At 41.2% G+C, this 22614-nt stretch overlaps 1 protein-coding gene across 2 annotated transcripts in view; it reads right to left on the bottom strand.

Moving 5' to 3' along the window:
• The window catches only part of yap1 (Yes1 associated transcriptional regulator), a 28073-nt gene extending 7222 nt beyond the window's left edge, over positions 1 to 20851 (bottom strand). Inside the window, exons 1-5 of one of the 2 annotated variants that reach the window (XM_058633855.1) lie at positions 20086 to 20850; positions 18278 to 18513; positions 8568 to 8686; positions 7264 to 7377; positions 585 to 751 (exon numbers count right to left, since the gene is read on the bottom strand). In XM_058633855.1, coding sequence (XP_058489838.1) covers positions 585 to 751; positions 7264 to 7377; positions 8568 to 8686; positions 18278 to 18513; positions 20086 to 20286 — 837 coding nt within the window. In that variant the 5' untranslated portion in view covers positions 20287 to 20850. Of the gene's footprint in view, positions 1 to 584; positions 752 to 7263; positions 7378 to 8567; positions 8687 to 18277; positions 18514 to 20085 lie in introns of both variants that reach the window. The other variant, XM_058633857.1, reaches the window with a different exon arrangement.
• Positions 20852 to 22614: the final 1763 nt, after the last annotated feature.

The raw sequence follows: 22614 nt of genomic DNA on the forward strand, positions 1-22614 counted from the left end.
GGTTAGTTAAACACATGTGCTCCAAGCCGCCTTCGGTACAACTTTTATCATTCTCGCTTTACAGCCCGAGGTGCATGCACTCACTCGGGTCACTTCCTAAACAGTGAACTTTAAACAACCTGCGAGATTGTCACAGTAAACAAAGTCAGCGGCGCTGCCATTCATAACCATAAACCTCAGTTTCTGCTGTTGTGACACAGCCTTAAGTAAATGCTTGTCCTCTGCTGCACCACCCTGTGTAGGCGGGCGGCGCTGTGACACATCACCGTTAGGAAGTGATAAAATTACCACAGATGACTCACGGCTAGTGCTTCACTGCGGGGCGGTATAATAATAACGGCACATCAAAGAGGCCCAACATCCACCACGATACCTATGACTCATTTTTAAAGAGCCATCAAAATGTATATTGTGCTCCGCTACATAAACAGTTTGCCGGAGCCCCTCACATTCATCAAGTGGGCAATTGTGGGTCCAGTGTCTTGCGCCTCTGCACTGATGTACTGACGCACACGTGGGAACGCTTTCGATTCCTTTGTGAGGCCTCTGAACATTTCTGAGATATCTGAGCTCTGATTCCTGACCTGTGGTCTCTGCCGAAGCAGATCCTGTTGCTTCAGTCTCAGGCGTTCCTTATCGATCTGCTGCAGTCTCATCTGATTGTTGCCTCCCATGACTCCGCTGTGGCTGGGGGGCAGCGGGCCTCCCTGTTTCACCGGGGCACTCTGGGTCATCCTCTGCTGATTCAGGGCTGCAGAAAAGAAGACAACGCCAAGCATTTACAACAAGTGCAGGGCATATACAGTATCTGCCTAGATGTTGCTTTGCTAGGACTGATTTTAAGATTCCTTCATTAACTTTTACAGCTCAGTCTTAATCATTGCTTTAAACATATTTCATGTTATGTTATTTCATCTCCATGTATTTTGTAAACCATTTTAGAGACTTCTGTAAATATACAAAGGGGAAAAAATCATAACCACAGAACAGATATTAATAATTGGCTAATGTTTTTTTTTTTTTAAAGAAATGTCTTAAAAAAAGAATTATAGACACTGATTGTTTTTATTTAATATCACACTTGCTGCTAGTGCAAAAAGATTCAAGCTTAATGGTTAAGGTTAGAATGGCCAAATCTGAAAGTAGACTTTTATTTTGAAGAACAGTGAAAAAATGCTGGGTGTCAAACTGGCTGGTATAAGACAGACCTTTTCTTTTGATTCAAGGTTTAACATTTCCTTAAGTTGTCATTTCTTGTTTACCTCCATACTTAGAAAAATGATATCCATGTTGGCCAGGCGACTGACAGAAAACTTTAGAATTGTATTACATTGTCTGAAAACCCAGGGAATTTGATTGTTGTGGTGTTTTATTTATGTACGTTATTTCTTCTTTGGTAAGAATTAAGACATGCACACTCTCTTGTACAGATGTCCTCTGCAAATGTGCAGTTGAATTTGAATTATTTAAAACAAATCTCATCACAAAAAAACAGTGAAACACCGACAATGAATAACTGAATGTCAAAAAGACATCACATAGAAGATCCTACTGTATTTAAATATAACGCACCCGCCGCAACTACACCTGTTCATGCTCGGTTTAACAAGCCTGACAACTTGAACATTTTGCCTACGTGTTGAACTTGCAAAAAGAGCCAGTGCAGCAGGTTGAGTAGGACAAGGCAAGTCCCAATTCAAGTTTTCAACCGAGTGTTTGAAGCAATCACTATTCCTGTAAGACCTGATCCCCTCCCACTCACTGACTAAGACAGGCTTTGTTAGTTTGGTACATTGCATCAGTCGTGACTTATCCTTTCATTGTGTGTTTCTCTCTCTCTCTCTCTCTCTCTCCTCCAACTCCTAAACAAATCACAGATTATTCCTCAAAACTCACGTCCTCCCTGCTCTGGCCTGATGGTCTCACTGCAGCTGATTTAATGAATGCAGTGTGAGGAGCATTATGCAAATCAGCCGCATTAAACTAAAAGAGACCTACGCGGGTAAACACGGTGGCGCTCTCCTGCTTGTGCTTCAAAGTTTCCTCGCCCCGACAAAATGTGTTTGCGTTGTGCACTAACAAGCTAACTAGATGTCAGAAATAAGTGTGTTTACTGAAAACACAGCTGCTCCCCAGTGAAATCTTTGTTTTCCTCACTGCGGCGGGGGTGGCCACACAAAACACCCGAGCATATAAGGCAACACGGCAAATGCTGTAATCTATGTATGCAAAGTAGGTCACACGTTTTATCACCACAGTAGAGGAAAGACAAGCAAATGTGCTTGACCACAAGGGGTGTAACAGTCACGGGACCAATGAGGAGCACTGTTTGCTTATGCGCCCGAAAGTACCAACCAAAACAAAGCCTTGACGAGGGCACAATTTTCATGCGGGGCCAGCTCTCTCTGTGCTGTCCCTGCCCACCCCGGCACCTTTCTCATCACCATTCAATCACTGTTTACACTATCTCACCCGCTGAATGAACCGCGGCTCTAGGCTCTCCATGGGAAGCTCAGGAGGACTCTGCCCTGCCCTGCCTTCCGTCTCACCCTCCCTTCCTCCCTCCCCTCTCTGTTCATGCTGCCTCCCCTAACAACCCCACCCCAACACATTCACATTCACATGCACTCAAACACACACACACACACACACACAGTCATGGATCAGCCTCCACTCTCCCACACACACACGCCCAGTGATCCATGGGAGACTGTTTCACTTCTCCCTGCTTATCTTTGACAGATACTGAGGTCTTTCTGTAGCTGGATCTCTCCACCATCAGGGCACCATTAACTGTTCTCTCAAGTGCTGCACATAAGCCTTGTCAACAGCTGTACATCTGTTAAGGCCTCGGTTACGAAGAAGGCCGTACATCAGACATGCGGACGGAGAGGGATCCACGAACACACAAGACCACGTCAAAATAACAAATGTAGTTTCTAACAGATATCGTTCATTTCCTTGTGCATTCATCATTTTAACTGACAATTATTGACATTCTTTACTTAGTTTTACCTTCATATGAACGAGTTCTGGTAATCTGGACAAACATATCCGATCACCATCATCAGCCTTTATTTTGTGCACCAGCTCATTTACTTTATTGTAATGTGGGTGCCTGTGGGTTTCTATTGCCCTTTGTAATGAATGTCCTCTCTGTATGCACCTCAACTGCATGAATAAATGATAAATAAGATCAAATAAATTATGGTATGAATACAGTACATAGCCAAAGGCCATTAAAAGAGGACAACAAATAAAAAGTACTGTTCATGTGATACCTGATTAACATCATTGATGAGTTATTCTACAGTATATATTCTGTTTTTTTTGTATAAAGACTGATTGCTCCCTACGATAGCACACATTTAACAAAGTCTGAGTGTGAAAAAATGAAATCCCATATGATCCATACACCCTAAATTTCACATTAATTCTTCACTTAACACTGGATGTAAAGAGAGATGTGACCCACTCTGGTAATGTGACAACTTTTACAGCTTTAATTTAAGCAAAATATAGTGTAATTTTGCTTGGGGGAATTCCTCCACTATAAAAGAAGCAAACGCGTGTTAAGCCGTGTCATGCTTTCTGTCTTTATGGGAGCAGAGAAAATGGCTGGATCTCACAAATTCATTGTTTAAAGGGGATAAAAAGAAGCTGTACTGGACTCATTTTGCTCACGGTATTAGGCACAAAATACCACTAATACACATACATGTACAGACGAGAAAGAGGTCCAAAAATGCACTATGTATGTATGAACGCCAAGAGTGCAACCCTTCTGCTGAACCTCCACCTCAAAAACAGCTCACACTAACTTATGCTACTGGAAAGAAACTATGCACAAACACAGCAAGTATATCCAAGCAGGGAATTACATCTGCAGGCAAGATAGCAGCGAAGGACGGGTTCAGTCCAGGGCCAGATTGATAGCTTAAAGGGAGGTCAGTACAGGCACCGAACACTGTGTGTGCGTGTGTGTGTGTGCGTGTGCCTCAAAGGGGTGGTAGAAGTCAGCAGCACATAGAGGTGGTGATAGCTGGTGGGCCAGTCAGATAAGAGACAAGTTAATGCCGTCTGCCTTTTGTCTTCTTCACGCACTCCTGCAACACAACGAGCCAGCAACATAGGCTCTTATCACACAATCACACTGGCAGGCATATTACAACACAAGATCACCTGGGGCAGGTAGAGGTGAGGGTGTGTCTGTGCCAGCTGTGGGAAGTTATGTATAAGAGCAGGGCAAAAGCAGCTTTAAAGGCTTGGTAAATATTGACCTGCTTTCTATTAAACACATTTGTGTTTTTGGTGAAAAAAAAAAAAAAAAAAGGGCCCTTGGGAGAATGTTGTGTGCAGATAAGAGGAGAAAAAGTCTGGATAAAAAACAAACATTGCTTTATCATCATGTACTCAAGTATGGTCTGAGTGAAGGCAGTCTGTGTTGACCTGGCTCTGAAAGACAATAAGATGGAAAGTTTTTCATTCTTCCAACTCCAGTATAAATTATCAGCAGGATGTTCCTGTTTAAAGGGCCAGTTCATCCAAATGACCCAACAAAATAATATACCATTTTAGTTTCTTTGGTAGAGGTTCTATCAAAACATTGTTCCAAGGCAAAGCCTGCGACCTATCACAGGTAAATGAGACATTGTTTTTGTACCAAAACATTTACTTTGAGCTTGTTCCAAACCTCATTTTGTGGCGCTTTCACACTACAAAAACAACAGAAACTGCTCCACAAGATTATATCCCTCCATCGACACACATACATACTACTTCTACACTACTACAGTGTCATTGTAAAAGGCATCCCATCACACACTACCAGTTTAAGATCACCTAAAATGGAGAACTTCAGGAAATGATGTCCTGTCCCAGACAGTTAGATTATAAACTAGATAACTAGATTATAAACTGTGAAGGAACATCGGCCTCAAAATAAATCCCTACTCTTGCTTTTCACTCATTGCTCATCCCTCAGGTGGTATTTTCTAAAATATGGTGAACAAATGAAGAGGAGGAAATCTGGTCCCCTTTTTTGCATCTGCAAACTCACAACCAGTGTTTTCAACTTTGGTAAAAGTACGGGCAAATATTTCTTCTGATACAAAAAAAATGAAAAGCATTTACACCTTTACTTAATGTTGAACATTTAAACTACAAGGTACCGTTAGAACACACGGTATATCATTAAAAAAAGTGAAAAAAAATCTGATCCACTCTAAAATTGAATGGATTGTTACTCAAGTCATGATCCAACCCTTTTATGGAAATAGTTTTTTGAATAAACAATATAACAAACAAAAGTAGTAATTTTTTTATCAGCTCTATTTATATGAAAAAATACCTCTAGGAGAAAGAGAAAAAAAATCAGAAGCGATCCTTTACACTGGCTTATAACTGTGAGCATTTCAGTGTAATGACATTGATATTAAAAAAACAGTGAAACGCTCTGACAGCAGAGGCAGAAAAACATCACATGACAGATAACGTAGCAGTGTGTCTGACGAATGGCAAACATTAAAGCATCAAAGCACAACCGTACACTTCCCACGTGAATTTGTCTTTTCCTGCACACACACAAGTGTTTCTCCCCCCCCCCCATAGTTGTGTGTGCAGAGGACAACACATCCACACAGGCCAGGCCCCTTTTGAACTCAGCCACAATGCACTCTCGGCTTGTTCGCTGCTCACCACCTCTTTGGATCTTAAAGAGGATGCATGCTTATCCCGTCTGTGTTTTCCCCTCTGTTCCTCTGTTTTCTTTTTTTTCCCCCCCTTTCACCTTGCCTCTCCCTGCCCCTCCACCACCTCCCCTCTCACATTGGAGCTCTTTGACTGAAAAGGTCTGGAACAGATTAAGAGTTGGACCACAGAATAAAGAGGCCTGGCAGAGATTCAAGTCTGTCTGGAGCTGCAGCAGGATGGGGCTGTGCTCGCACTGGGCCTCACGCAGGGGAAAGCCAGCCGGCAGCAACCTTCAGTTAAAGGCGCTCTGCTGCTTTTCTTGTCAAAGCTCAAATTAGCCTCCATTATCAAAGCAGCTGGCTTATGATTGGAGACCTACATAACAGCAGTGTGTGGACATTTCTCATGCACATTCTGATGCACGAGTAAGAAAAAATTTACGTACAAATTACCCAAGAGAAAATTTCTGGTTTTGTTCAAAACATCAAATATCACGTTGTTTGAAGCACAGAGAAGTCTCTCTAAAAAAAAAATCTAAATGTTCCAAAGTATAGCACACAACTTAATGACAGGTCTAACACGTATACGCACTTCAAATGATGAACAGATTTGCACAAATGAAAATTATGTTTAATGGCAAATAATGAGTTAACATGATCCCTCCCCTTCCCCACACTCGCTTTCAGGGGCCTAGCAGCTTTGTGTGTTCATGACTTGTAAATCTTCAAAAAGCTTTGCCGACCAGAGCCGCCATCTCTCTGCAGCTGCCCCTCTAGCCTTACAACTCTGTATTAAACTTTCCTGCCTTTCCTCTAGAGCAGTTTGGACAGTTTCTTACAGGAAAGACAAAAACGTCCTCAAGGAGGTTTGACGTGACAAAAACACAACACTCAAATCAAACAGGATAACAGGCGGCGTGCTTATTTATTCATATTGACTTTGTGAACCAGGCTGAGTTACCCAGGAGAACACCGCTCTAATGAAGGGATGGCACCTGAAGCGTAAATGAGTCAGAGTGACATAAGCAGGAACCTTCATCTCTTGGAAGTCTTCCTGGCACACAAGGGGATTAGCTCATTCCCATGGCCACAGAGTCTCAACACATGTATGCGGCCCCTTGTCACTAATTCACCAGCGCCGGCCACCACACACTGAAAGTTAACTGTCAAACTGTAGCTCGGCCCCCGGGGATTAATGGCCAACTCAGCTGTTGCTCTAACACTAAAATGGCTGACAAAAGGTTAGGTGAAGATTATGACGGTGGCGCGTCGGTGATATGCAGTTTCAACTAAACAATTGTGCAATTTAGTCACTCAAATTAGTCATAGTTTAGTGAAATAAACTATGAGTCATACTGAAGTGAACAAACTGTTTTTTTTCTTTTTTGGGATTAGATAGAGCTGCAAAAAGTTCATGGCGTAACACTCCTTTGTTATGTCAAATATGAATATTATAATTTTACATTGGACTGTGATATGGCTAATAATAAACCACTTTTTTTTTTTTTAATTGATGATTTTATTTTTTTTACCTTAAGAACTAAAATTACTACAAACCCCACAATAGACTTACCATAGCGTTGGTCAAGTCGTGGGTCGAGCCAGGATGTGGTCTTGTTCTTGTGGTTGATGAAGTAAATTTCTCCCTCTGATGTAATAGCTTGTTCCCAGCCATCAGGGAGAGGACCTGAGGGTAAACAGGTAATAAGTCTTGCGTTTCCATGCACAGTTAAGTCGAAGTCAACCAAGCAGGTCAATTGGACTACTGTCCTTCTCCCAATATACAAGCACTTGTGGGGAATCAATTTACTGAATGAAGTGTGTTCTCCTCTGCTACACTATAGGTGACAGTTTGCCTTCTTCTTTCGGCGTGTTACTATTAGGAGGTTTCCGGATTAGATGGCAGCTCGTTATTAGCATGTCAAGTGCCATTACCCAGCCCTCCTACCTTTCATGAACTTTTACTTTAAGCTGACAGTGCGGTCTTCTCATCAATAGAAAAAAGAACTGGCTCGAATTTCACCATTGTTTTTGTCCGTGTTGTCTTATTCTTCTCTGTACTGGCTTTTATCAGTACTTCTAATAGGTTTAAGTCAGTCTGAGTCCAGACTGTTAGTCTAGCTTTAAGAAATTCGATTTAGTGCCATGACTTTTAATAGATTCTTAATAGATTAATGAATCAACGACTACATTTATCGCCAACTATTACGAGTGTTTCATGAATAGTTTTGTTCACTTTTAACCTACTCTAAATCTAAATGTTTGACTTGAGAATACACATCCCAACAAACAAAAAAAACAGAATTCAAACAAATAAGTTCAGAAAGAACAAGTAGCCAAAAACCAAAATCACTTTATGGCGAAAATAATTGTCAGAAGAATAATAATGATGACAACAAAAAGAATTGTAAGCACTAAAAACTCATATTCAACATATTCTAGTGAAGGAAGCAGGTAAATAAGCTACTGGGGCTCAAAGGCTAGGCCTATTGTTGTTGCTGTTTTTTTTTGTTCAGATTTACTCATAGGTGGACAGCAGAGTGACGATTTGAGAGATACAGAAACGCTTCATCTGTGAACTCTGTAATCTGTGAGTCACAGAGCTCCCAAACATGTCTGACAGGACCTGTCACGTTCTGCCTCCTGTCTTACTCCACCTAGGGCAAATTCCAACTGCATGGACAGATCTGAGGTACACTGAGTCTCAGTGACATGTAATAACTAGACTGCACAGCTCTTGGCTTCCACCATTATATTGTACTGTATAAAAAAGGGGGAAAATAAATGGAAAAAGATTCAACACCATGAAAAGAGAGATTGAAATAAATAATACAGAGTCTGTAGTCTAATCAAATTGTATATATAACATGTACGCACCACTAGCTGGGTTCATGATGTTCTGTTGCTGGACTGGCACAGAACTGGGCGGAGGAGCCTGGTTCATCTGTAGCAGAGCTTTGCGAGGATCCTGCCAAGTGGTGGTCTGATCGATGTGGCTGAAAGAAGGCAAGACAGATAGAAATTATTCATTCATTCACTAAAAAGAACATTTCTAGCGTGATAAGTCCAAACTAAGGGCCATATCAATGCAAAAACAAACAGGTCACATGCAGGAAGTGATGACTCAGAGCAGTTTCAACAAGCTCTTTGATGAGAAGTGTCCCCTCACTTTTCTGTAAATGACAACTGTTACTGGAAAATGAACTCAGCTGTATCTGTTTGGGACTCCATATGAACTCATGACACAATATGGCCACATTCACACAAGGCCGTCATTCTTACATTTAGCAGAATCACTCTCACGGAAAAAGGGTGTTAACTATAAAATAATATAATAAACAACCAATAACAAGAGCAGGGTCATACACGTGTGACTGTAGATACTTAGAAAATGTCTTCCAGGAGGCTATGATTGGTTTTAAAACAACTATTGTGGCACCAAACAATGCTTTTCCATCTATTTTAATGCTTCGTCTTTGCTGGGACGGGAGTGGGGAGTTGGGGGGAGGGGACATTGTGTTGCATTTTGTGAGGGCATTGATAATTAGTGCTTTGTTGGTACTTGTTGCTTGATTAAGATGGAAAGCTAATACAGGAAGCCCTCCTCTCCCGAGCAGGACCCTCTCTATTGAGGGAGGGTCAGTCCCAGGGCTCAACGCAGGGGGTCCTTTTTCCTGGAAGCGGCTCGGACGCTGTGGAGTGTCAGGGGCTTTAACAATCTGGCGCCACATTTACAAAGCTTTCACCTGCTTGACAAAGGCACAGACTGAGCTACGACCTAAAACCCCACTATTCACTTGTCCTTTTTTTTGTTTTTTCTAAACCATCCCATTTAAGAGACCTCCCTCATCTCAAACAAACAGGCACTAAAGTCTTGCAGCTTGTTTGTGCAACACCCCGACTCTTAGAATGACACTACAGGAGTGGCTGAATAACTTCACATGACAGAAATAAAGAGTTAATGCCGTCTGTTGCCAGCCCCCCCGTTATAATCACATTTCTGGGTGTGTTCTTCTGCCCACAGTGATTATTTACAACTCGCTGTTAATTTGATCCAAAAACGCCATTGGCTCCAGATTTTGGAACAGCTGGGTGAAGTGAAAGATTCGGATAGTTTCTCTTGGCCTCTGCGGTAATCCCAGCCTGCCTGTCTGCTCTCCATCCCAAGCCAGAGAGCGAGAGGGCCTGACTCAGCACACCCCCCCTCCCATACAATGCAACCCATTTTGAAGCCCCCTCTTGTTTATGCTTTACTGATCAAAGAAGCTGCCAAATCCCCCCCCCCCACCAAAACCCTCCCCCAGCCCTCACACACACACACGCACAAACACCGCAAACCAAGCAAAATAGCTGGAACTGCTCAGACTGGAGGGGCCCCTTGAGAAAGAGGGGTCACAGTGAGTGGGGCAAGACAACTACAGAAAAGAAAAAAAAGAGTAAAAGAGGTAAAAACATCTACGGAAGCAATCCCTCTGATTTCTATTGGCTGGACGAGTTGCTGTGGTCCTGTTACACTCGAAGAAGTGCCCGCCCTACCCCCTTCACTGCCTCATTCCCACTCTGGAAACTATGACATTTATTATAGAGGGGAGGGGAGAACAGGGGAGGAGACTGGGAGACGAGCACTGGGATGAGGGTAGGGAAGGGAGGCTTTATCGTAAATAAGAGGCCTGCAGATCCTGGTACACCAATGCCGAACAAAAAAGTGGAAAACATCAATGTGAAAATACAAACTCAACACCTCCAAGGTCTCTGATCCAATCATTAAGTTGCTCTTCCTTTGGTACAGATGAAAGTACAAATATTGAATTTTCCGTCAAACACTAGATTGAAACTCTAACTTTTTTTTGCTCAACTCAATCAAAACAAAGCTTGTGTACAATGATAATCAAAAAATCTGGTGATATAATCCTCACACTCCAAGTCAATGCCACATTGTATTCAACGAACACTGTGTGTGGGAACTGAGAGAATTGGTAAATGAGTTACCAAGAGCCAGTAATTCATCACTAGGTTTTAAAACTAAAAGATAATCCATTCACCCAACCTGACACCAACCCTATATGGCTAGGGCTATACAGTGCTTCCGGGAGGTGAAACATAAAACAAAACAATGTCATAGCAACTGTTGGGACGGCTGGAGGCCACCAGTTGCTGTTAGGAATTGCTGATGATCTGCAACCTCCACGGTCACAACTGCTCGATGTTGTCTTTACACATCTCTGACACCACAGTGAGCTCAGCATGACAGCCACGGTTGTAACGCCCCCAAACTGCGCCCCCAGGGCAGGGCAGTGGACACAGAGAAAAATGGCTGTGGGTCAGGCCTCGTCCACACAAAAGCTTTCGAAAACAGTGTTTACACGTACAGGATTTTCCCACACACGCAACCATTTGGGTTGTTCAAACTGAGAAGAGGGTTCTCTAGTTTTAACCATGTTTTGAGTCTCCATATGGAAGTGTGGCCATGATTGGCTTGTATTCATGGTAACATACTGAGCACATGGACACATGGCACTGGAGCCACTTTACTGCTGGCTTATCACGTAACCGATTGAGATCAAACAAGTCGATGCTGCTAATCTTTATGATGGAACAAATTACAAACACACGAGCCTTGTCTGATTAGATAGTAGCTTCACATCATTTCTTCCAAATCTCTTTTTTCTGTTTAAAAAGCAGTTGTGACATAATGTCCTTTCTTTTGTAAACCAAAATTCAAAAAATATCATTAGATGATTTCGTCTAAAATGAATGACTATGCATCCAAACAGTGAGAAACAAGACTTCAGTGGATGGGCTCAATTCTGATCTTTGGTATTTTGTAGTGAACCACAAAAGGCAAGGCATAAACCATCATTAGCTTCTTCAGAGAAAACTGTAAATGACCAGTTACTGCCATTTACACAAAGGCAAGCACTGTGGTTCAAACATGACCCATTATCAAGTTGGGTAACTGTACTATGGTGCTTTACTTGCTAATTTTTGCACAAGCTATCATCATGGCCAAGTGTGGCTAAGTAGAAGACAGAGTAAGACTCTTGATCCACCCAGGCACTTGACATCTCCTTGACTGATGGCCCAATTATAAAGCTGGCGTTTATTGTGCCAGCGTTATTTATACTGTGTCCTGCTGAGGAAGGGGGGGACCTCTTAGCATTAGCAAAAACTTCTTCATTTAGCACTGATTGCATGGAAGCTAGTCCATCGTCTCCATCCTGAAAGAGTAACATAACAAAGGTTTAATAAGCTTAAGTAGATCCCACTGGATATATAGATGTACTGCATGGGATGTTGCAAAGAACGATGGCCTATTGACACCCATGGAAACTGTGGCTTTTACATCCAGTCCTGAAGAATGTTCTGTCCAAAAATAAGTCAGCCCTGTTAACTGCAAAAACAGCAGATCAATGCAAGATCTGAGGCCAGACCGACACTTTATTCCACTGAAAATGTCTCTCTTCAAGGCCAGATGTCAAAAGTTGCGTTTTGCTGGTGTAAAACAGAGCGAAGCCATGGGGTGTTCAGCAGTGATGAAACACACCCCACAGCTGAGTTGTCAAATGTTAAAAATGGGATCCTCAGGCCACAGGGGCTCCACCCAAGGAGTATATGCTTGGAAGGTGGTTAAAGCCGATGACTAAAGAGAGCACTGAGGGAGGCCAGATGTAATCAGGCCTCTATGATGAGGATGACCATTTCTACTCTAGTTGACTGGGATGCCTGGCTGCCTTTCTATCAGCAGGGCATCATCAAGAGAGATTATTGGGGCGACCTCTGTGACCCTTTAAGTTTCCCTTTGAAGGGGTGTTTGTAGCATCATGCTTCCTGATGAAGCAACTAATTCACCAAGTACTAGGAACTGATTATTACTGAAAGGTTTCAATGTGAGGAGACCTCGGGAAAGAGACAAAACTCGCTGAGGGGATTATGTCTCAACTGGCCTGGGAACCCCTTTGGATTCCCCACTTTGGTTTCTTTTGATCATCCGTTTTATTTATCTTATGGAGGGTTGTGGCGAGGTAGCAACAAACTAAACAGGGTATCCAAATGTCCATCTTTCCAGCTCTTCCTGGGGGATCCCAAAGAGTTTCCAGGCCACCTGAGATACATAAACCAATCAGTAAATTGTGGATGTTCCCCCGGATTTCCTCCCAGTTGGATTTTACCACAAAACCTAAGGCAGAGGACACCCAGGAGGCATCCTAAGCAGATACTGAAACCAGGTCAACTAATGTAGTTATGACACAAGGCACGAGCTTTGCCCTAGTTCCTCTGTAAAACTTCATCAAAAATACTCTGATTTCATTCAGTCTGCTCTGATATGACTGCTACCAACAATAACATGGTGTTTTTACCATGATAAAAATCTGATGGGCAAAAACAGACCTTTGGAAACTATGACATTTTCCTTGATTCACATCCTGACTGGTCATTGGCTACAATTTAGTGGAAAGAAAAATCCACAAAAACATTGTCTCTTTAATTGTACTTTCTGATAGTAAGCAAACGACTACAGAGGAGATGACCAGCTTCCTGTTTACACCACCGTAAGAATGCCCAGTGATGTGATATGCATTTTGAGTTGTGCTAGTATGGATGCCGCTTTACTGTTTTCAAATCAAACAGAGTAGTATGGGTGTCGTGTAAGGTCAAACGCAGACACAAAATGGAGGAAACTCACTGCAAATGTGTGAACGTTGATCCATTTGTAAATAAAAAGTAGTCTAGTACAGCATCTACATTACTGCCCTTGCCACACCAATCCCCCAATTCAATCTCCTTCTCAAATAGTCGACTCTAAATTTGTAAATATCTCATTTGTCAATATTTGTTGTAAACACAGACGTTTGAATAGTTAGTTCAACATATGGGCACACTGCAACAGAGGGCAACAGAGAGCAACAGACAGAGCCAATACACAAATGTGTTTTTATTTTGTTATTCAGTTGCTATGAGTGCGAGTACTTTTGGGAACTCTACACTCCACCTGAGTGGGACCACTTCTCAGATACTACATCTCTGTGGTGATGCCCTCAGTGACAGTGGAGGCATTGATGTCTGGAACAGAGGTGTTACATCAAGACTTTGGTAAACACTAGCCTGACTTTCTCACAGTCCCATTTGTGTACTGAGCTGACAGGCCCCAGTTGAACAGGAAGGGTCTTGTCTGTGTGTGGTCAATAAACCAAAAGTTTGTCAAACACAAATTTGCTCCAAATGAGCGCTTCACGCAGGCTCACAGCCCGGTCTTCCCGGCACCATTTGTGACTGCCCGAGTGGCGTCAGCTCACAAGAGTTTAGTTTGACGGCCAATGTGCGTATTTATCACAAAGCAAAATTGGGGGGTTTGTGCTAAATTAGTCCAAGCCACTGGTTGTGATACTGTTGCTGCAGTATTTTAATGTGGGGGATGCTAACACAATAAAAAAACACTTATGTTTCACACAAGCTGGAGGTGGAACTGACAGCTGAAAATTATTATTTATCGTTCAAATCTGCACTTACAACGACACAGACTGTAAACATAAATGTTCAAGTAAACACTTTATCTGTCCAGCCCTCATGAGGGGCCTTGACATCTACTTAGTGCAACAGATGTTCAGGGAACTCTAGACAGAGAACATGGAATCTATAGTGTAGCTATCAGTCTGTTTACTGTCCCAGCAACACAGTTTAAACCCATAGGAAAGAAATATAAATAGCAACGGATTTATCATATCTGGTCAAAGTGAATAATTCTATTATTTACAGTCAAAAAGTTATATATAGGAAAGACACAAAAGACTCTTTGTGGGAAACCAGGCTCGTAAAAACAGTTCAAAATCCAGTTGAAGAAAGACAAAAGTGTCCATCAACACACAGCTCTACCTGCCCCTGAGGGCACACAATGGCTGCTCCCCCCAAAGCTCTCCCTCTCTCTCTGTCCTGCTCAGGGCTGACTTCCCACGGACTAAAAGCTCATTCAAAGCTGCATTTAATAAGCGCCCGGAAACAGTGATTACCCCTCCCGGTTCACCGGTGTGTCTAAATTAGAAACCTTCATTAGTTTATGACCCAACCCTGGAGACCAGCCCTTCCCCCCCATCTGAGCACCAGGCAAGGTGACACAACCTCTCTGCCCCCACTGCCATAAATCAAAGGCCACAGCAAACTGCTGCAAGAAAGAGGAGGAAAGGTCAACAGACTTTGTTGACATTCTCCCAGTCTTCTCCAAGCGTCAGGGTTGTGTTTTCTAAGTAATAGACAAAACAAAACATTTGCAGCAGGCTTATAAAAATCTCCCCTTTCCCATTAGTGCAACAGCTATGATTTTTTTGTGTTATCAAGGTTTACTGGCATACTGGGGATGGATTATCAGCTAATCATTTCAGTAATTATCACTATCTGACATAAAATAATACAATTACAACTTCAGCAAACTCCACAGCTGAACATTTCAGGTGTGAAGATTATGTTAAAGCTCTGTAGAAAGCCACTGCCCTCTCTCTCTCTCTCTCCCCCACCATCTTCAAACTTCATGTCAGCCATTTGTCTATTTTGGGAAGGCTCACATGAGTCTCAACAGGCCTTTGGACTGAATAAAGATCACTGTTTCACTGCTAGGGACAAAAGGGAGGGCCGCAGTTTCTCTCGGTCTCTCTTCTACTCGTCTCCACATGGCTGCCATTTAACTCCATTCACACAAAAGAGGCACCATCACAGCGCCACAGCTCCATTCATTCCAAAAATGGGAGCCTTGGATGATTTTTTTTTTTTTTAAGGGAGTGAGACATCTGCATCCACAGAGCTGCTGTGACTCACAAAGGCCAATCATTCCCAACTGTATAATCCTGGATTGTAGCAGGAGGAGAATTCAGCTAGATATATACATATGTATATATATGTTTACATATACATATATTATATATGTATATATATATATGTATACATATATTATATATATATATATATATATATATATATATATATATATATATATATATATTTAAATAAAAACTTTCACTATTGAGTTGATATATCTTTGAGGACAACAGTGGTCAACTGGGTGAAATGTGAGTCCCTGCTCTCAGCTCAGCTCTGCTGGCGAATGACCGACTCCCCACCCCCACTCATGAGTCCATCCACCACCCACACACACTCTCGCTCTGCAACATGTCTTGGTCAGACAACTCCTGTTTATAAATAGGGGAGTGTCTTTTCCCCAAGCTGTGCCGGCCGAGGCTGCCTTTATTCCATATCAAGTATCTGCACTTTGATGTGCGCCCTGTGGAAGATTTCTCCTCCGGTTTTTTTTTCCCCTTACGTGAACACAAGCGCTGTGAGCGACTCTCCGCATGTAAACATGTACTCAGCTGTTTTTCCATTCCATAAGTCCACATCAGTTTTGCTTGTTAGCGGAGAGCTACTTGTTTGGGCCCTGACTATAATATGATCCCTTTAGTTTAATGGGACCATTTAAGGTTAAAAACAACAGACAAGAGTTTAATAATCATTAGACAAATGCATTTAAATGGAACTTTACTCATTATTTGCTACGTGTGTTAAACGCTCACTTCTACTGTGCATTTTATAACTTTGCTTGATAAAAATACACACATGTTATTAGTATTATGTTTTTTATTGCGGCTTTAATGTATTATGTACATTGTACATGTACATGTACTGCATTTGCTGATCTTGTCCTGATCATTTGTGACTTTCACGCTCTGCTTTCCTATTTTGCTTTTAAAGCAGTAGAATGAACAAAGGTTGCGTGTTGACAATTACCAAAAACACACAAAAAAATGATGACGTAACTCGTAATAATAGTAATAATAGCCACAAAGACCACGCCTTCCAATCAAAACGTTAATTTAATGTACAAAATGAATTCCCTGTCTGGTCGGGCAGAGGATCAGTCAGTTTCTTAACAGCAAGACTATGAGGAAAGTGTTTTCTCTCTCTCTCTCTCCTACCCCCAGGTCCTTTTGTACAATTTTAGAAAAGCCTCCCCCAAATGGGCCAGATGTTGTCCAGATGTGAGACCTTAAAACATCTGGTACAGAAAGCTCGCTCTGTTTTGATCTGAGCAAATTTGAGGCGATCATGTTTGTTCAGACTCCGTGTCAGGGAACGATATTTCCGAGAACTGACAACATTTTGTCTTGAAGGGGAGTAAGGATGACGACTTTCAACATCAGATCATCTCTAAACACGAGCAGCTGACTGTTCCACGAACTTTGGGACAATTTAACAATGGAAAGCTCGACTACTGACAAAGACAACAATCCCATGAACAATTCCATACATCCTCTCACTGAACGGCTTTAATAATTTAATAATTAATAGTAACTTTTATTATTTTTAATAATCAAACAGCTGTTATGATAATCAAATTATCAAGCACAGTGTTTTTTTTAAATTGTGAACATTTCCTGGTTTCTTTGCTCCTCTGAGGTAGTAAACTTATTCTGAGGTTGTGGAAACAATGATCAACATTTGAATTGTTTTCTGACATTTCACAGACCAAACAACGCATTTGAAAACAATCGAAACGTTAATCAATCCTGAAAGGAATCATTTGCTCCAGTTAAAAGCGTTTCTGTGGATGAAGAAATCTGCTGCTTGGTGGGAGATGAGTTTTGCAGAGCTGTCTGGGACAGCTACAGTGGTCCATTGTTTCCAATGAAACCTGAGAACAAGTGAAGTAGCACGACATACAGCAGCAGCAGCAACTCCTCAAAACACTCTTGTTTTCAGAGGCCACCAAAGTGACTAACGCCACAGTGCAACAAATGCAATTGTCTTCTTCTCAGCACACGGGTCAGTCAGCCATCGCACACACTTATTGTCAGGCCTAATGTACACTGAGAAAAACTTCTTTGGTGACTTGGGACGAGTCAATTTTGCCATTCTTGTGTAAATATTTTGACTTTGTAACCAACATGTACTGGACTTTAAAGAAGATAAGTGTTATTTTTGTGACAAAGATTATACATGAATGACTTTTGACTACTTTAAATACAATCATTCCCCTAAGTGGATCCACAACAACTCTTCTCGACAGCAGGTTTTAAGCAAGTTTCCTACACTCAACCTTTTTGACAAGTTGCAGTCTTACTTAGGAGAAGCGATGTCAATTCCTTATTACAAATATCACTATAGGTAAAACAGTAAGACTTGTAATATTATGGTTTTTATCATCTTATTTCTTGATTATAACAATGAAAATGCACGAATTTCAGCTTTATAAAATTGTAATTATCACCCAAACATTTTCATGGCACTGATGGTCGCCCACATCAATTCTCATTACCAAACTAATACTTAGATGTCACAAGAAAGGCAATATCATCTTCTTATTACCACACCATTAAAACTACCAAGCAGAAAATTACAATAAAAATAAGATGTCATAACCATAATAATAGCTCTGTTACAGAATTATAACCATACTTATACCATGTTGTGACTGTACTATAATGTGAAGTGTTACTATTGATGGTGAAGCTGAGGTTTACTGGTGACTTCATCTTCTCTGCTCAAACACTCACTCACAATAAACTGCATGAATCAGTGACATTGTGTGTCGCCTGCAGACTTACTTGAGGAAGTATCTCTGGCCGGAAGGGGTCTTGGCCATCTCCCACCCGTGGGGAAGGGGCACGTCATCGGGAATCTCGTACGAGGACTGACGGAGATGTTGAGGGGAAGCACCTGCTGGGGGCATGCCGGACATGGAGCCACCAGAAACCCCTCCCAACTGCAGGGACGCTGGGGACGAGTGAGCGCGGACATGGTGGGGGGTGAGTACACCGCCGCTCCCAGCGTCTGTGCTTGCCTGTGATGGAATTGAAGGAGAAATGTTGAAAAAATATATTTTTACCACTTCATTATTCACTTAAAAAGAAAAGTGTACAAAATATCAAAAATATTGTCCGTAAGTCTTAGACACAACTCACATAAATCGTTACGAGCGGAAATGAAAAGTATTCCTTTGATTTAAGGTACTTCAGGTCAGGTTATAAGAATTTAAAAATCTATAGATGACACACAAGTTGTAATAAACTACTTAATGTATCACCTGTTTTTTTCATATTTGAATAATCACTCGGCCTTTTCACTGATGTCAACTTCTTCTGACATTGTGTGTGACAGTAAACCAACAAACACTGTAGCCATCAGAAGACATTTGAGGACAGACGGTTTTGGGAAATGCTGATACACCACTTTTCACCCTTTCCCACAAGTATGATGAACAATACAAGAGGATCAATCCGTGATGAAAAGCAGTCAATAGGGTGTGCGGTCTAAATACTGTACATAACACACATTTAACACTCCACTCACTTTCTCAAATCACTTCACATGCGTGTTAGGGAGATCCGTCATTTACTCATGTGCATGTGAAGGCATGTTGGAGTGTTGTTTAGGTGGGGGAGGGGTAACAGCAGGGAGGAGTGAGTGTGTGTATGTGTGTATATGTGTGTACTTGAATTTGTTGCCTCTTTAGGACCTATTCTTTTCTTAAATAAATAAACACTGACTTTGTCAGGACCACTAGGTCCAGAACCTGGTCCAAATGGGGCAGAACGTTGTTTCTGAGGAAATTGGTTAAGATTTGAATTGTGGATAGGTTAAATTAGGGTTATAGCTTTAATTGTGCCATTAACGCGTTTGTTGTTTAGTCTGTCCAAATGAATGGAAGTCAATGCAGTGTCCTTAGAATAATAGCTGTAACCCCTCTCTTTCTCTGTGTGTGTGTGTGTATGGGGGGAGGGGGGATCCGATTCCTGTGTGGGACAGAAGAGAGCTGCATAACAACACATGCGCAGTGGCGCTGACGCTAAAACTCCACAGGGACCACAAGCAACAGTTGTTTTGGGATTGGGGCTGAAATAGGACGGATTGAACCATCATATGATTTCATCAGTATGACTAATAATAATAATAAAAAAAAGAGATCGACTTTTGAAGAGTTTATTTCCTCTGCGATTATTAACCTCTAACAAAACAAACAACGTAGAAGAAGCATTCACTTGTCCCGTGCAACTGCAAACTGTCTGACAACTAAGTTTCGGTCTACTAAATGATAAAACGTCATGTTTTTTTTATAGAAAAAGTGGCGAAGTCACAGTTTGGATAGTTTGGTTTAACTTTTACGCACTGACACATTGAGGCGTAAACCTGACAAAACAGGTGTTGCCTGTTGGGAAACTTCACCCAAAGACGAGTGTGAATTAATTCATGTTAAAATAGTGTCCTGCGAAGAAAATATAAAGAAATAAACAACACAACAGAGTTGTATCAAGTTGTAGAGGCCTGAGCGCACACATACACACACTCACTCACAGGATAGGCCTTCACCGTGATTTCTGGGAATAGGGGCAGAGGAGAGATAGGGCGGGCTTACTTGTCTGGAATGGGACTTTGGTTCTGGAGGTTTGAAGAAGGAGTCTGGCAGCTTCCTCATCCTCATGGGTACGGATGGTGGGACGATGGTGCCTTTTGGGTTCATCACGGCGTTAAAGAGCGCCTCCAGGTCCGTCTCTGAGTCACCGCGTACATGGACGATTTGGTGCCCGGCAGGAGGGTTGTGCTGGCTCGGATCCATTGTCCCAAAACACTCTGCCAACTTGTTTATATATATATAAATATAAATCCGCGTTTAGGAGCTCATGCGAAAAAGAGTGGGGAAGAGTGAGAGCCAAATTCCCAAACTTTTTTACGCAGGAGGAAATCTGGAAATCTCGACGCCGCTTCAGCACAACTTATCCAGAGTCATTCTAAACTTTGACCAGTTTGAGTCGTTTCTCTTTCTTGTGTGTGTGTTAGCTGTCGAGATGTGCAGTGAAACACGGCGCTTCCCTGTTGTTTCTTGCTGGCATACTTGTGAATGTAACAAAGCGCATATCTACTCCACACAGGAATCTGTGTTGTCGTCCGGCCCCAGTTTTTTCCAAAAGAAAAAAAAAGGAAAAAAAAAAAAAAAGCAGACGCAAACACAAAAGACGAAAAACAAAACAAACGCTCCGCTGGAAGAAGAGTCCCACTCACAAAAAAAGAAGTTAGAAAATAGTCTTAGAACGAAAAAAATCAAATCATGGTTCGTGGGACAAATCTCTGCAGCTCACTTTCAACACAGGGAGAGAAAAAAGTTTTGTCCCAGTCGGGTCTAAACTTTGGGCAGGACATCAAACTTTATGACTCATGGGATGTCTGCTCCAGAGGCGGAGCTTGGCAGTAATTGGGACAGGACTCTTTAAAGGTACAGTCAGTTTAACCCAGAGCCCCAGAAAGCTCCAATATCATGTATTTCAATTTACATTCAAACACTGACTTTTGTTTAATAAATCCGAACCATATTTTAACACAAACTGTATAAAGTGACAAGTTTTTAATGTGAACACCCCCTCAACCCCACCCCCCACCCCTTCCACAGGCTACATGTTAGGCACAGTGTCTTTTGTTGTAAATAAATAGTCAATGAGGCAGATGAACTGTCATTCTTTCACTTAATTGCTGAATTATAGCCTTCCTTATTTTTTTTCTGGCAACCCCCTTTGAGTGACGCGAGGACCCCCTGCAGAGTCCACTCAATGAAACAATGAATTATGGACTTGTTTAGCAACACAACATGGATAAAGTGCCACAGCGTGAGGAGCGTAAAATATATATAATTTTGTCTGTTCAATTAAAGAATTAAGAAAATAATGTTACATCATCATCGCAAAATGCATTTTTACTCTTTGGCTTTCGACCCAGTATGAGACGTTGGTTTTGTATTTTTTATAGTTTTATTGTATAACTTGTTTATTTGTGTTTTTTTTTATACTTTCTACAGTATTTTATTGTTTATTTTGATGTCTAGTAGGTCTCACGTTTTTATATTTTATTTATCTCTGATGTACATCATTTTGTTTCAGCAGTTGTTGTTTTTGAAGTGCTTTATAAATAAAGTTGGATTGGATAATTAACAGAATAGTTATGCTGTGAAAGGGGTATTTGTTCATTAAAAAAAACACAGAATTAACTGGTTTCTTTAACTTTTTTTTTAGTAGCAAAAACATAAATGATCCAACATTTAACCTGACAGTTAAAAATGTCAACTCATTTTATAATATCAATCAAAGTTTCATAATTTGTTGAGTAACATTATCTTCTCTCTTTAAGAACACATACAGATCGATAGATAATTTGTAAAGGGAAAATGTTACATTATTTTATCAATATTTGTTCTTTTTTTAGTTCAAGTTATGCATGTTTGAAATATGGATAACATGGCAACATAAAAATGATTTAAAAACCTGTAAAGTCTGTGTAATGGCACTATAATAGCTCCCTATCTAACCCTCTATCTTTCTTTCTTTTCTTTTTTTTTTTACAGTGCTCATGAAAAAAGTAGATCTATGCAGTTCCCACAATTGTTATGCTAATGAGGCCCCTCTTCCATTGAGAAATCATTTTGTCAAGATCCAGTCTCTTTGGCTACACAGGCCCTTTTTCCCATCCATCTAGTGAATGAATGATTATGAAGCCCAGTTAAATACCCACAGAAACTGTAAAAGCCCCAGTGGACAGATTAAAGAGCTCACATACACACACTCATGTTCCTAAATACATGCGTGTCTCACATTCGATGAATTCATTCACTGTTTTACACTTATTTTTGATAGGATTTCTAAACATTTTGGCAGCGACATGCAACAGGTTTGATATTGTGTCTCAACAAACATTAATTCTGTTTATTCTATTACTACGTCACAAACAATGTTTACACAGACTGCAGTATTCTGATATTAACCAGATTAAGACAATAGTCTGCTATGTAAACAACTTTTTTTCCTTAATATCTTGTGTATTCTGTACATATTCTGTAGAATATGCCATAATCACACATGGAGCATTCTGAGTTTATAATATGGCATTATAATCCAGTATT

This window comes from Solea solea, chromosome 7 (genome assembly GCF_958295425.1).
Source record: "Solea solea chromosome 7, fSolSol10.1, whole genome shotgun sequence".
Taxonomy (NCBI): Eukaryota; Metazoa; Chordata; class Actinopteri; order Pleuronectiformes; family Soleidae; genus Solea; species Solea solea.